The 15,651-nt window shown below is 47.2% G+C and overlaps 1 protein-coding gene across 3 annotated transcripts in view; it reads right to left on the bottom strand.

Moving 5' to 3' along the window:
* arsg (arylsulfatase G) overlaps window positions 1-15,651 on the bottom strand; it is a 121,292-nt gene that overhangs the window by 48,534 nt on the left and 57,107 nt on the right. For all 3 annotated transcript variants that reach the window (XM_085963701.1, XM_085963702.1, XM_085963703.1), the window contains 2 exons: window positions 3,923-4,060; window positions 2,153-2,349 (listed from right to left, as the gene is read on the bottom strand). In XM_085963701.1, coding sequence (XP_085819827.1) covers window positions 2,153-2,349; window positions 3,923-4,060 — 335 coding nt within the window. The remainder of the gene's footprint in view (window positions 1-2,152; window positions 2,350-3,922; window positions 4,061-15,651) is intronic.

Here is a 15,651-nt window from a genome sequence, read left to right as displayed (position 1 = left end):
ACAAGCTGTTGCTAAGCAACAGTGTTTGTTGTCAGATACGGAGATGAAAACCTCCGTATCCTTCAACATTAGCGCTGGTCTATCCGGAAGTTTTGATAGATCGGCAGCAGCTCGGTCCCGTCGGTGCCGGATATCGCGAAGTTTCCTGTACTAGGATTGCTGAGGCGCCGCCCCGGGGGAGTGGCAGTGGCTCCGTGGATCTGGAACCTACTGTCGCCTTATCTGAGGAAGGATGTTCTTGCCATGGAAGGAGTTCAGCGAAGATTCACCAGGCTGATGGCAAGAATAACATATGAGAGAGTGGGTCGATTGGGCTTGTACTCGCTGGAGTTTAGAAGAGAGGGGATCTTATTGAAACTTATAAAATTCTGACAGGATTGGACAGACTAGATGCAGGAAGGATGTTCCCGATGGTCAGGAAGTCCAGAACCAGGGGTCACAGTCTAAGGATAAGGGGTCACAGTCTAAGGATAAGGGGTAAGCCATTTAGGACAGAAATGAGGAGGAATTTCTTCACCCAGAGAGTAGTGAACATGTGGAACTCTCTACCACAGAAGGCAGTAGAGGCCAATTCATTAAATATATTCAAGAAGGAGTTGGATATATTTCTTAAGGCTAAAGAGATCAAGGGGTATGCTCGAGGTCATCCTGCAAGGCCATCTGCAGTCTCCCCCACTGAAAGTTAGCAGTCTTGCACCAGCCATGCTGCAGCCGCTGGAGTAGCACTTCATAGGAGCACAAGGATAGGCAAAGGCACATGGAGAGAGATACTAAAGTACTGCATAAGGGGGTATGCAAAGCCACATATGTACAGTCAATGGTGCCTTGCACCATGGGGAAGCACGATATCTTGGCAAAGCCACATGCACATTCCTCCTGCTTCTCTCTGTTCAGAATGAAGTCCCTTCTCCTGGAGTATAGAGCCGCTCTACCTCCTGGATGCAGTGATGGATGGCGAACTGGGAGATGTCAGCTATGTCGTTTGCTCCAGACTGGAAGGATCTGGTGGCGAAAAAAATTGAGGGCCACGGTGACCTTGAGGGCCACTGGTAGCGCCGTCATCCTGCTGTGAGGCTGCAGGTCTGGTTCCACGCTGAAAGCAGGTCCAACTGTTCGTCTTTTGGAGAGGGCTTGCAGTTGCGTGGTGACGTCCAAAATATCAGGTTGTGTGTCAAATCAGCATTGCACAGTGATTGACGTCATGATCTGACTAATTAGCATTTTTCTGGCGAACGCAGGCAATGGCCGCGCTGCCGATCTGTCCAAAATGGCGGCTGCTGCGAGCCGTGCCGGAAGTGAGCGGAGGCGAGATGGCCGTCATTATTTTGCCGAAACCGGCCTGAACAGCCGGCGCTAAAGTGCCAAATTTCACAGCCATTTTATTTTGCAGGTGTAGCGTTATGGAGCTGCGCCTGATATTGGAAACACGTTAAATTTAATTACTATATTGAAGTATTTAGCATTTGAAAAGTACTTGAAACGCTTGAAAATTAAGCTTTTAATAAGAAACCCACGATTGCCAGAATATGAAAATGTTTGCTATTAGTTATTTAGCTTCAGGATTCATTTCAAGACTAGGTGGGGGGAAAAAAGAGGGGAGTGAATGAGCCAGGTTTTAGAGTAGTTTTTGTCCTAGGTGTTTTTCTATGTTTTCGCGTATGCAGCATTAAAGTGTAAATTGGCACTGGACAGAAAGTTAGGTACAACTTCGTTCAGGATGTATTTATCTGGCACAGAATGACGGAATATAGTGAGCGTGCAAGGGTCGATGTTCCAAGTACCTGCCCATGGCAGGTATCTGGCCTGCCAAGAGTGCAGTTTGGAAATGACCTACAATGCATTCCTGATCACAACTATTGGCAATGCTAAGTAGAGTGCATGTATTTTCTGCAAAGCAACACAGAAAAAATTGGAGGACAACTTGTATAACCTCCAGTGAATAGTTAAGAGTATAATATAGGCAAGGAAAGCAGAGCACCAAGTTTCCTACCCTACTGGGGAATGGTACATGATATAGGGAACGTTAGAGAAAATGGAGAAACAGTGCGCCAGTAACATGAGTGAAAATCAGGAACAATATTATTTTTATTGGCTACCAATGATAAGATTTTAAAAGTATCAGAATTATAAGCATAAATAAATCATTCCATACCGGAAAACCACACAAGTGTGTTTTTATGAAAATCTGTATTAACTGCTTCCAGTATCCGCCCAATTGCATGGTCCAGCTCTCGTAGACTGTCTCCATATGGTCCACGTGTGGAGGTGTTAGCAAATCGAGAATTGTACTGTAAAGGAACATGCATATGGGCTGGAGCAAAGTACAGGAAGAATGGGTGTTTACTCTTCCTAAGAAAAACAGAACAGCAAAGTCAACAAGATCATGAGACAATAATGATTTTTTTTTTTAAAGTGTAAGCTGATAATGCAGCAACTAAGGCCTTGACGACATAGGCAATATGATAACACAGTAGGTTTGCCCAATGCTCAAACCAGTCTATTTACCTTTCAAACATCAGGTCAAATTAAGCTCAGACTAATGGTACAAAAACCTCTGATACCTTTTAATGGTCACAAGTTCCAGTATTAGTAAAATAAATGAATTTGGGGAGTCTCAGGTCACTTCTTCGGTATGAAACAGAGATAGAATCATAAAATCATAGAATAGTACAGCACAGAAAGAGGACATTCGGCCTATCGAGACTGCGCCAGCTCTTTCGAAGAGCAATCCAGTTAGTCCAACTCCCCTGCTCTTTCCCGAGATAACTCATTATAGATCTGGGATCAAATTTTGGTGCTTCCACTCCATATAGCTCAACAAGTTGATCCAATAAGTAGCTGAGCCTTACAGACCATACAGAAAGATACCAGGTTTGATCCCTGGTCTCAATCAGGGCAGCAGCAAGGCTACCGAAATTCGTCTCAGCAATCTTTGGGTTAGGAAGGGGAAAATCACTCAGGGTTCCCTCTCCTGACACTTAATGGAATATTGACAATACAGAGAAAAAAACCACCCAGAAACAAAGTCATATTCAATCTAACAGGGTTCCTGAGGCATTATTTTCCTAATCCTCATTTCCCTCAGTACCATGGCCTTGGACTGGGTTAAATTATCAGTGAAGAAAAAGTGGGCAATGAATTACACTAACGCTATATGTAATTTTTATTATTCACATTTAATAAGGCCTCGCATTTAATTTTTCTTTTGTGCACTTGCTGGGTTCAATCCTCCCAACAACTCTGGACAGAACAGTACAGCCGCAGAGTCCTGGATTGCCACATTCTAAAATATGTTCACACACAGCATACACAAAAGAGTATCAGCACCGTGACAAGTTTGGATGTCAGATGAAGGCAGGCTCAGTTTTGGCTCTGATGCCCCTCTGTTAAAATTGCTTCTCTAGCCTCAAACTCAGTTGGGATATGGGAAGGAAAATGACCCCTGTGGAACTCTATCCCTAGGAGGGGAGAAAATTTAGAGCAAAATATATCTTAAAAATTAATTTTGTAGGGCAGATAAAATTTTGTAACCAAATTAAAACCTGTCTACCACACACTCACTTCCTCCTTTTCCCCAGTCACTTGTGTCACATCTGCCCTAGTAGGCAGGCAGCTGACTTGATCCCGGCACTCCACCACTGCTACTGTGGGTGCCAGTGCATGCCTCAAGACAACCACAGCAGTATGCCAGTCCTGCAAAGCACTGCGCTACCAATACCAGTAGTATTAGATCAGTACCAGCATGACCTGAGTAAGAGATTATACTCATGCACTTGGTAGCTTTCCAATTTTTTTTTTCTTTTTGCATTAAATAACAACAACTAGGGGTGATTATTACACTTGGGTGAAGGTTACTTTCATGAAATTGCAGTTTTAGGTGTCATCATCTTCTCTCCTGAATGACCTATTGGCTCCCACTCACCTGGCCTTCTGGATGAATTGTATAGCCTTTTCCACATATCTTTCTGCCAGGCTGCTGAGATTAACTGGTTGTTCTACAATCAATTGGTTTTCAAGAAGAGGCAGTGCTACATCTGTAGTGCACGGGTTGTGTTTACAGCTAGACAGAAAGCACAGCAAAACACATGCTGGTTTGGTTTGGGTATCAGACAAAAATATGAGCAATTTAAAGAGATTCTGGAAGACTTGAAATAAAAAATATTTACCACAAACTTTTATGCAGTTACGAGGAAAAATTGTTTTTCGAAATGCCATACAAAGATGGGTTACTCCCTTCACTGATAAATACAAGGTATATATAGGCTGGAATACTTAGATCTTCAAAACTTGCTGCCTTATTAGTGGTAGCCAGTAAGTAGCCACCTGACGATTTCTGCACAGCAATTAGCACTCATTGGTTGATGTACGTCGGGGGCAGGTTGACAATAATGACCACACGAACTCCATGGGCTTGATTTTAATTCCCGAGGCGGTTTGGAGTCGGGTTGCATGGTGGGTGGATTCTGGAGCCGCTTCCGGCAGGATCAGCTGCTGATGTCCGATTTTGATTCAATGAGCTTGTTGATTTCAATGAGGCGCGCTGGCCGGTCCAATGAGTGCGATCGGGTCGGCTGGCCGCCTCTGATGACGTCATAATAGCAGCTGCTTTTAAAGCTGCCATTCAGCCTAAGCCTTTCTCTTGTGGATTCCTGGACTCATTGATATTGATTTATATGCAATGACTTCTTCCAGAGGCAGGGCAGCTTCTCGTTTTAATGATGACTCCCTCCATGTTCTTGTGGATGCTGTCAGAGGGCGCAGGAAGATTCTCTTCCCTCCTGATGGCCAGAGGTAGCCTCCTCAGCAGACCAAGGCAGCCTGGCTGTGCAATGCTGAGGTCAGCGCAAGGTCTATATATGCACGCTCATGGATCCAGTACCGAAAAAGGTTTAATGATCTTGTGCGAACATCAAAAGTGAGTATCCCATCACACTTGCCTTCAATCTGCTTCCCTTCTCATCACCAGCGCCCTGTGTTGTAAGCCTCCTCCTTCACAACCACCTTACCCTTACTTCCCTTGCACCCTTAACTATCCATCGCTGTCTCTGCACTGAATCACTTCAGCATCCCGCCTATGCACCCCTTAGACTTGCTCTCACTGTCATGCAGTGACAACCGCAAACAACGCACAGGGAGCTAGCTTCCGCTTGGCACCTTACCCCATCTTCATCTCCCTCTAAGCTTCTATGGTAGGGATTAATCACACTCACTCTATCACTGTGGCTGAAACACCACTTGTGTCCCTCCTTGCAGGAAAAGATAGCCCACAATAAGAGGGAGCGAGCAATGACTGGAGGAGGAACACCTACCTTTGCCACATTGACCAGTGCTGAGGAGGCTGCATACAAGATTGTCAGAGGTGGCAAGGACCTGGAAGTGGGCAATGGAGAGACAGGCACACTAGAGTAAGCTGGTGACATAATAGAGTTCCATCCCTCACAGAATGCAATGGCATATGATGTTCAGAGAGAGCACTGTATCATCTGCTCAAAAGGGTGTGTCTGGTACATCCATATCAGATGTCTACATCATGCCTTTACTCTCCCACAGGACCATCGAGCGCCCCCCTCTCCATGACGAAGAGTCGGACAACTCCTCACAGGAACCTGAAGCCTTTGAGGGATCAGCGTCACCAGGACTCAGCGCACCCAGCACCAGTGCAGCAACGCACACCTCGGTGGGGCCCTCGCGAGTTAGAGTAGTGTAGCCACCTGGTCTATCACAGTGCACAAGTGAGCATCAGCAGATGGTGGAGACAGCGACAGCAGTGGAGAGTCCTCAGTGGAGGTCGCAGCAATCTCCTATCTCTGCTGAGCTGCATGGCTCTGGGGCCATCCAGAAAAAGAGTGTCTCGGAAAATACAGGAACAAGTGCAGGAGTCTCTGGAAGGGTTTACCTCCAGGGTTAGTGCGAGTGTGGAGAGAATGGAGGAGTCCATCGGTATCATCAGCACTGTCATGGTGGAGTCAATGGCGCACGAGCGCACCACCATGGATAGGATGGCAACCTCCGTGGAAAGGCTGGCTACCTCAGTGGAAAGGATGGCTACCGCCATGGAGTTAATAAGTCAGGAAAACATGGTGGCTGTTCAAAATAGAATGTCATCTCTGGAGGAGCGATGGGCAGCTATTGAGCAGAGAGACCAGAGCTTCATGGACGTCCTTTTGATGAGGACTGCCAGTGCAGATACGGGTCCTTAAGGTCCCCCTGATGTGCAGCAAGGTGCCCTCCAGCCACTTGCCAGTACTGAGGTGCGGCTGACCTATGAGAGGGGTGTTGGCAGGACAGAAGGAAGTGTGGGCTCCTCTCAAAGCGCTCACACGACCATGCCAATGCAGAGCCCTCGGTCAGAGGCCCACTTTACGGAGACAATTGAGATGGCTGTTTCAGCCCCTGCACAGCGCAGGAAGAGCAGACTGTTGAAGAGCCCTCCCAGGCTCCCAAACCCAGAGGATGCCCGCCAAAGGCGTCTAAGCAGGCGCAGCATCCTAGTCAGCAAGGTGCCTCTACATCTGCTGAAGCCACAGGGGAAGCACCATGTAGAAGCACGCGTAAGAGAAAGATTAAGCAACTATAGTCACGAGCAGACTCACTCGGGTGACTTCTGCTTTTTTTCCTGACTGCTGTTGGTTTATTATCCTTTTGTGATGTGTAAAAGAAAAATTATGCCAAACAGTTGATGTGTGGCCTGTGTGTTCTGGGAAATGGCAAAAGCGCATTGAGGGCTCAGGTCGACTTGCTTTTGTAATGCTGATGGTAAAAGTGATAAGAACATAAGATATAGGAGCAGGAGCAGGCCATTCGGCCCCTCGAGCCTGCTTCGCCATTCAATAAGATCATGGCTGATCCGATTTTGGCCTCAACTCCACTTTCCTGGCCACTCCCCATAACCCTCGACTCCTCTGTTGCTCAAACATCTGTCTATCTCCGCCTTGAATATATTCAATGACTCAGCTTCCACAGCTCTCTGGGTAAAGAATTCCAAAGATTCACAACCCTCTGGGAAAAGAAATTCCTCATCTCTGTCTTAAATGGGCAACCCCTTATTCTGAGACTATGCCCCCTCGTTCTAGATTCCCTGACGAGGGGAAACATCCTCTCAGCATCTACCCTGTCCAACACCCTCAGAATCTTATATGTTTCAATAAAATCACCTCATTCTTCTAAACTCCAATAAGTATAGGCCCAACCTGCTCAACCTTTCCTCATAAGACAACCTCTTCATCCCAGGAATCAACCTAGAGAACTTTCTCTGAACTGCCTCCAATGCAAGTATATCCCTCCTTAAATAAGGGGACCAAAACTGTACGCAGTACTCTAGATGTGGTCTCACCAGCGCCCTATACAGTTGCAGCAAAACTTCCCTACTTATATACTCTTATCCCCCTTGAAATAAAGACCAATAAAGGTGATAGGAAATAACAGGGTAGAGCAGAGATGATGTATGACATTGGACAAATGTCACCTGCAATTACAGAGCCATATGGTAGCCACCAATGGTTGAAGAGTAAGCTTATGCTAATGTGGCATGGCAGTGTGCATACTCTGCTTGACGGACAGCAGTGAAATGGAGGGATGCTGCATTGGTCACAACAGGGTATGCAAGGTGCCCCTCGTCCTCCTCTTCACAGGAAGATCTGCGCTGAGCTATGCGGCTGCTACTCCTCCGATTATGAGGACCAGAATGAGAGGGCTGTGGTAAACCACTGTTTGTTATTGTTGTTGTTGTTGTTGTTGCACACTGTTGTGCCTATGCATGCCTCAGCTGACTCCGCCGCCCCTGGCTCCACCCACATGCCCGGGTATAAAGGTGACTGCTCTGCAGCCCCCTGCCCTTTTGGATACCAGGCAACCACGAGAGGCATGCTCTGTTCTTTGCTAATAAAAGCCTATTAATTAACTCTCTGTCTTTTATGAGGAATTGATAGCGCATCAATTTTATTAGCAAAACAAAATGTCGGGTCCAAATGCTGAACAGCAGGAGCTGCATCAACCGACGGCGCCAAACGCTGAGCAGCAGGCGCTGCTGCGAGCCCTCAGACCAACATGCCTGGACCTAGACCCCCAAGAAGCGGGTTCGGCTACCAAATTCGCACAATGGCTGCGTTGCTTCGAGGCTTACCTGGAAGCCTCAACTGTGACCCTAGACGAAAACAAGCTGAAAATCCTGGCCTCGAAGGTGAGCCACCAAGTTTATACACTAATCCAGGATGCGACGACCTATGCGGCGGCTATCGATCTGCTTAAAGGGCAGTACGCACGCCCGGTAAATACGGTCTATGCCAGGCACCTCTTAAGATCCCGCAGACAGCAGCCTGGGGAATCGGTGGAGGCTTTCCTACGGGCACTACGGATACTCGGCCGAGGCTGCGATTGCAAAGAAGTATCAACTGCAGCACACACGGAGGGACTGATCTGAGATGCTTTCGTTGCGGGTCTAAGGTCCGACTACTCCCGGCAGAGACTGTTGGAGAAGGGAGAAATAGACCTGAAAAAGGCAGTGTCCCTCGCGCTCTCGCTCGACACGGCCCACAGGAATATGGACGCTTTCTCCCCTAACCGCTCCACACCGTGGACGCCGCAACCTTGGGTCATGGGACCGCCACCTTCAACTGCTGCAGCGATGTCCAAGGCACAGAAATGTTATTTTTGTGGCCAGGCAAAACACCCCAGAGCACGCTGCCTGGCGAAAAATGCTACCTGCTCCGGCTGCGGGAAGAAAGGACACTATGTCAGCGCCTGCAAAGGTAAAACCGCTAACGCCAGCAGCGCCGCGTGTGAACCGTGGGGGCAGCCATCTTGGGCTCCCCCAGCCGCGTGGGGATCGGGATCATGGGCGCCGCCATTTTGTCCGCCATCTTGGATGCCTCCAACTTCAATCACGGGGGACCCGGACTCAACCACCGCCTCATCTGACGTCCACATCGACTCGCTTGACCATACGCTGGCCTCCGTGACGCTGAACCAATCTCTCCCTCATCAACTGTCCAGGTCCATGATGGACATTACGGTAAACGGCCGCGCCACTACCTGCCTTTTTGACAGCGGGAGCACGGAGAGCTTTATCCACCCCGACACGGTGCGCAGTTACTCTCTCCCGGTCCTGCCGACGCGCCATCGGATCTCTATGGCTTCCAAAGCCCAGTCAGCGGACGTCGGTGGCTACTGTGTAGTGACCCTTTCAGTACGGGGCACAGAATACAAAAATTTTAAACTTCTGGTCCTGCCCCATCTCTGTGCTGCCGTTCTACTGGGGTTGGATTTTCAGTGCCACCTTAAAAGTGTCACATTAGCGTACGACGGACCCCTCCCCCCACTCACAGTCTGCAGCCAGCAGCTTTTAAATCGCCCGCCACGCACCATTTGCAGCCTCTCCGCCCTTAAAGTCTCCCCCCCCTCCTTGTTCGCTAACCTCACCCGCGACTGTAAGCCCATCGCTACCAAAAGCAGGCGTTACAGTGCCGGGGATAGGAGCTTCATTAAATCCGAGGTAGCAAGACTCCTGAAGGAAGGGATTATTGAAAGTAGCACCAGCCCATGGCGAGCACAAGTGGTGGTGGTGAAGACTGGCGGAAAACAGCGCCTAGTTATTAACTACAGCCAGACGATCAATCGCTACACCCAGTTGGATGCATACCCACTCCCCCGCATATCTGACATGGTCAATCAGATAGCACAATACCGGGTGTTCTCGACGATTGATCTGATGTCGGCATACCACCAGCTCCCCATCAGGGCTGAGGACCGCCAGTACACAGCTTTTGAAGCTGACGGTCGTCTCTACCACTTCCTCAGAGTTCCCTTCGGCGTCACCAACGGGGTTTCAGTCTTCCAACGGGAGATGGACCGGAAGGTTGACCAGAACGCACTCCAGGCCACTTTCCCCTATCTAGACAACGTCACCATCTGCGGCCACGACCAGCAGGACCATGATGTTAACCTAGAGAAATTCCTCCGTACGGCCCAGCGGCTGAATCTAACATACAACAAGGACAAATGTATGTTTCGTACCACGCGCCTTGCCATTCTTGGCTGCGTAGTGGAGAACGGAGTCATCGGCCCCGACCCCGACAGAATGCGCCCCCTTATGGAGCTCCCCCTCCCCCACTGCCAAAAAGCACTGAAGAGATGCCTAGGGTTTTTCTCTTACTATGCTCGGTGGGTGCCCAACTATGCGGACAAAGCCAGACCCCTCATCAAGTCCGCCTCCTTCCCCCTGACAGCAGAGGCATGTGCAGCCTTCACTCTCATAAAAAGAGATATTGCGAAGGCCACAATGCACGCAGTGGATGAGTCCATCCCTTTCCAAGTGGAGAGCGACGCATCCGACTTTGCCCTAGCTGCAACCCTTAACCAGGCGGGGAGACCCATGGCCTTTTTCTCAAGGACCCTCCAGGGCCCCGAGATTCGACACTCCTCTGTCGAAAAGGAGGCCCAGGCCATTGTGGAAGCTGTGCGACATTGGAGGCATTACCTGGCCGGAAAACGATTTACCCTGCTCACTGACCAGCGTTCAGTAGCTTTTATGTTTAATAATAAGCAGAGGGGCAAAATCAAGAATGACAAGATCTTGAGGTGGAGAATCGAACTCTCCACCTACAATTACGATATCTTGTACCGGCCCGGGAAACTCAATGAGCCCCCAGATGCCCTATCACGTGGTACATGCGCCAACGCGCAGGTTGATAGACTGAAGACCCTCCACAATGACCTCTGCCACCCGGGCGTTACCAGGTTTTTCCACTTCATCAAATCCCGTAACCTGCCCTACTCCATCGAGGAGGTCAGGACCTTGACCAGGAACTGCCAAATTTGTGCCGAGTGCAAACCGCATTTTTATAGGCCAGACAGAGCGAGCCTGATCAAAGCCACGCGCCCCTTCGAGCGGCTGAGCGGCGATTTTAAAGGGCCCCATCCCCTCCTCTGACCGCAATGTGTACTTCCTCAATATAATTGACGAGTACTCCCGTTTCCCATCCCTTGCTCAGACATGACCAGTACCACGGTCATTAAATGTCTGAATGACCTCTTCGCCTTGTTCGGTTTCCCTAGCTATATTCATAGCGACAGGGGCTCATCCTTTATGAGCGACGAACTTCGTCAGTACCTGCTCGCGAGAGGTATTGCTACAAGCAGGACCACCAGCTACAACCCCCGGGGGAATGGCCAGGTGGAAAAGGGAATGCGACGGTCTGGAAGGCAGTCCTTTTAAACTCGAAATCTAAGGGCCTTCCGACCTCTCGCTGGCAGGAGGTCCTCCCTGCGGCGCTCCATTCCATTCGGTCACTGCTCTGTACAGCCACCAATGCCACCCCTCATGAGAGAATGTTCTCCTTCCCCAGGAAGTCCACATCGGGGATCTCGTTACCGGCATGGCTGACTTCTCCAGGACCCGTCCTACTGCGGAAGCACGTGAGGTCCCATAAGACGGACCCCCTGGTCGAGAGGGTGAGCCTCCTCCACGCCAACCCTCAGTATGCTTACGTGGTGTACCCGGACGGGCGGGTGGACACAGTCTCCATACGAGACCTCGCACCTTCGGGTGCTCCCGAAACACTCCCTTCGCCACCCACCACTACCCACGCCTACCCCCAGTATGCTTACGTAGCGTACCCGGACGGGCGGGAGGACACAGTCTCCACACGAGACCTCGCACCTTCGGGTGCCCCTGAGACACCACCATCGCCACCCACCACTACCCACACCCCGACCCCTGTAGACGGCATGCCGCAGCCCCAGGACCCGCCATTGACTACACAACCTCTCAACGAGACGCCAGGTTCGGCGTTGGATGCTGCACCATCACCGCCGCTGCTACGACGATCAGGACGGCATACAAGGCCACCTGATAGACTTAATTACACGAACTTTTAGTTTACACGAACTTTTAGTACACTTCACCCCGCCGGACTCAATTTTAAACAAGGGGTGAATGTGGTAAACCACTGTTTGTTATTGTTGTTGTTGCACACTGTTGTGCCTATGCATGCCTCAGCTGACTCCGCCCCTGGCTCCACCCACATGCCCGGGTATAAAGGTGACTGCTCTGCAGCCCCCTGCCCTTTTGGATACCAGGCAACCACGAGAGGCATGCTCTGTTCTTTGCTAATAAAAACCTATTAATTAACTCTCTGTCTTTTATGAGGAATTGATAGCGCATCAAGGGCATAAATGTTTCCCATCCCCTTGCTATAGATTTCATTTGAGGCAACAAGCTTGCAAGCGCCTAGTCGAAGTGGCCTGAAATTATTCCATTCATGTCACACTGCAGATGGGTGTCAGCTTGAACAGTCACAAGGTCAGTAGATGTGCAAAATCTTATCCCATACCTACAACAGCAAAGTTGTTGCATTTGAATGTCAGCCATGTTTCAGGGCCGCTTTTAAAGTGCTCCACCAATGGATACAAATCATGTCCTCCAGCAACTTGTCTCCTTGAACCTGGCCTGTTTCTGACAAGTCGGGAAACAGGAGCCAGAAGCACAAAAATGGGAAACCACTATCAAAATAGGATTACCAAGGCAGTTAACAGGCTGTTAACTGCCTTAACTACCTGTCCCACTGGTTCCATTCGGGTCAGTTTGGGAGCGACTGAACAGACACTCACGAAAATCAGGTGGGGGCGGGTTGGGTGTCTGAAGGCATTTTTCCTGATTTTTGCTACAGACCCGCCTCCTCGGGGCTATTAAAATCGAGCCCAATGTTTCAATTTAACTTTTGTGGCTCTGGTAAGGCCCCACTTTCCTCAACTCCATTCTGAACATTTAAAAGTTATACTCATTTCTCATGAAATTGGCTGGAATTTTGCTGGTAGAGTGCCACTCCAACTTTGCATTTTCTTTGTAATCAATGGCTTTATCTGTATATTATAACTAAGCTCATGGCACACACATCATTTCACATATCACAATTTTATAACATACAATTCATGTCAAAATAGGAAAATTACGCTGCAATATAATGGAAAAACCATATCCAAGAATAACATTTCACCAGCATGGTTCATTGATGATTAAATGAATTACACAAAATTTCTAATGACCAAAATAAGGTTAGAAACAAATCAAAAATACATATTTCACAATAACATAATTACTTTTTTCTACTGAATTGTTTTTGTGTTTTTTTAGTCCTTTAGTGCCTTCCTTCATCCTAATTTGAGTTCCTTTTAAAACAATAAAGGAGTTGAATTTTGAAAGAAAAGAGAAAGCATTTAATTATCACCTGTATTTTATTAATGGACAATGTAAACTTTGTAATTAGTAATACCGGAGATAATATACTACAATCTGTAATTTTTTGGTACCTCGGTTTGGCAAGACATATCACTATATCTTAATTTTTCTCAGTGCCTTCCCTACTTTTTTCAACCTCGTATTGTTCTATTCACCATTATAAAAGTTTGCAAGAACTGTAAAAATAACAAGAGATAACCCACTGAATGAACATAATTAGAATCACTGTCAAGTTAAACTATAGTTTTGGGATGCATTTTTAAAAATTATAGAATAAACCTTTCTAGCGTTCCTCTACAACAACCTGCATTTATATATAAATATGTCAGCCTTGGCTCAGTGGTAGCACTCTCACCTCCGAGTCAGAAAGTTGTGGGTTCCAGTTCCACTCCAGAGACTTGAGCACATAATCTAGGCTGAAACTTCAGTGCAATACTGAGGGAGTGCTGCACTGTCGGAGGTGCTGTCTTTCGGATAAGACTTTAAACTGAAACCCCATCTGCCTTCTCAGGTGGATGTAGAGGATCCCATAGCTCTATTCAAAGAAGAGCAGGAGTGTTCTCCCGGTATCCTGGCCAATATTTAACACTCAACTAATATCATTAAAACAGTTGATCCGGTCATCATCTCATTTCTGGTTGTGGGACCAAGCTGCGCACAAATTTTGCTGCTGTGTTTCCTACACTGCAACAGTGATTACACTTTAAAAGTATTTCACTGACTGCAAAGTGCTTTGGGATGTCCTGAGGTCGTGAAAGGCATTATATAAATCCAAGTTCTTCCTTCTTTCTTTATACAGCTCCTTTAGCATAGAAAAATGTCTCAAGGCACTTCAGAGATATGAGGAAAATGGAGACTGAGCCAAAGGAAAGTTTAGGATGAACCAAAAGCTTGACCAAAGAGGTGGTGTAGAGATGATGGTGTTTAAGGAGGGAATTATAAAGGCAATTCTAGGCAGCTGAAAGCATCCTCGCCAATGATGAGGTGAAGAAGGTGAGGGATACACAGGAGGCTGAAATCAGAGGGAGAGAGAGTTCGGAAGGGATGGTTGCAGGGCTGGAGGGGTTTGCAGAGATGGGTAGAAGTAAAGTTATGTGGGATGTAAAAAAAAAACAAGAATTTTAAATTTGACTATGGAGGGACCAAGAGCAAGTGTAAGGCAGTCATTTGCTCTGACTTGCTTCCATTGGACCTTTAGTAAACTAATTCCAGCCAGAGGGTCTGGGAGATCTTTGACTTTGAAATAGTGTCTTGTATAGTAAACAGCGAGGATACCGTCATATTCTTGTTGAAAATAAAATTTTAAAAGTATGATATACTGATACTGATTTGCAGTAATCACAATTCATCTGCTGTTACATAAAGCAAATGTTTGTCTGAGGGAGCTTACTAAATCAGACCCAATAGATTTCTAAAGTGGAAGACAGTAACTATAGATCAATGCCCAAACATGATCAATGATTTATCGGACCGGTAGCACTTACTCACTATACTGCTGCTAAATTCAATCTGGCCTCAATCCAGTGGACCAATATTGTGAGTCCTGCATCACTGTTAGACATCATGACACCAGAGTTCTGTGTGTGGCACAAGAGCAAATGAATATCGATTTACAGGACAGCAATTCTGGATTCACCAGTAGCAGTGTGGTTTGTTGTCTTCCATTTATCTGGATCAGGTACATTGACAAAAGTAATTTTGAGACTCCTGAAAATATCCTTATAGTGCACACTTTCAGATATTATTTAGCATTTTCACATTCACTAAGTGAAAAGGCAGTACATTTGATAGATAATATTAAAAATGTCACACTGATTTTGCTTCTACTGGTTTGATACTCATTTTGAAAAATACATGGTTGTGCCATGAATAACCCAAGTAAATACATTGTTCTGCAATCACAATGCAGAGACAGCATATGTCACTCAGTCACTACATGTTAGTGTATCACACTGGGAGTGAATTTCCTCAGAGCTTCTCCCACTCCATTGTCATAACTTTGCTGGAAACCCCTTAACCGCTTGACATCTTACATGTGCAATCCTTGGAACTGAAGAAAAAACTTGCTTATAAGAAAGGTTGTTCCTATCAAGAACTTTAAAAAGTCACTTATAAACCACTTTAACCTTTGTCTTAGAGCTTCTCATGTCAGCAGATCACTCGACTGAATTATAGCCTTGTAATTTGCCCCAAACTTCATTACTGATTATCCAGGTTCTGCTTTTTCATGGAAATAAAATCTTCATCCAATTTAAAAGGCTTCATTACAACCTTAGGCCTGATGGCATATTAGGTGCTTAGTTAGCGGATCTCGGCCAGGGCATATGTAGAGGCACAAGTGGCCACAGCCCCCTGGGTGGGGAAGAGTTAGTTAGAGTTCCTGCTCCTTGTCCATTATACTGCATGTGTGCAGACAT

The sequence above is a fragment of the Somniosus microcephalus genome, chromosome 21 (genome assembly GCF_052327205.1).
Source record: "Somniosus microcephalus isolate GS21.2 chromosome 21, FLI_Smic_1.0, whole genome shotgun sequence".
Lineage (NCBI taxonomy): Eukaryota > Metazoa > Chordata > Chondrichthyes > Squaliformes > Somniosidae > Somniosus > Somniosus microcephalus.
The sequence above is the reverse complement of the archived record's forward strand: the minus strand, read 5'-3'. Positions and strand labels throughout refer to the sequence as shown.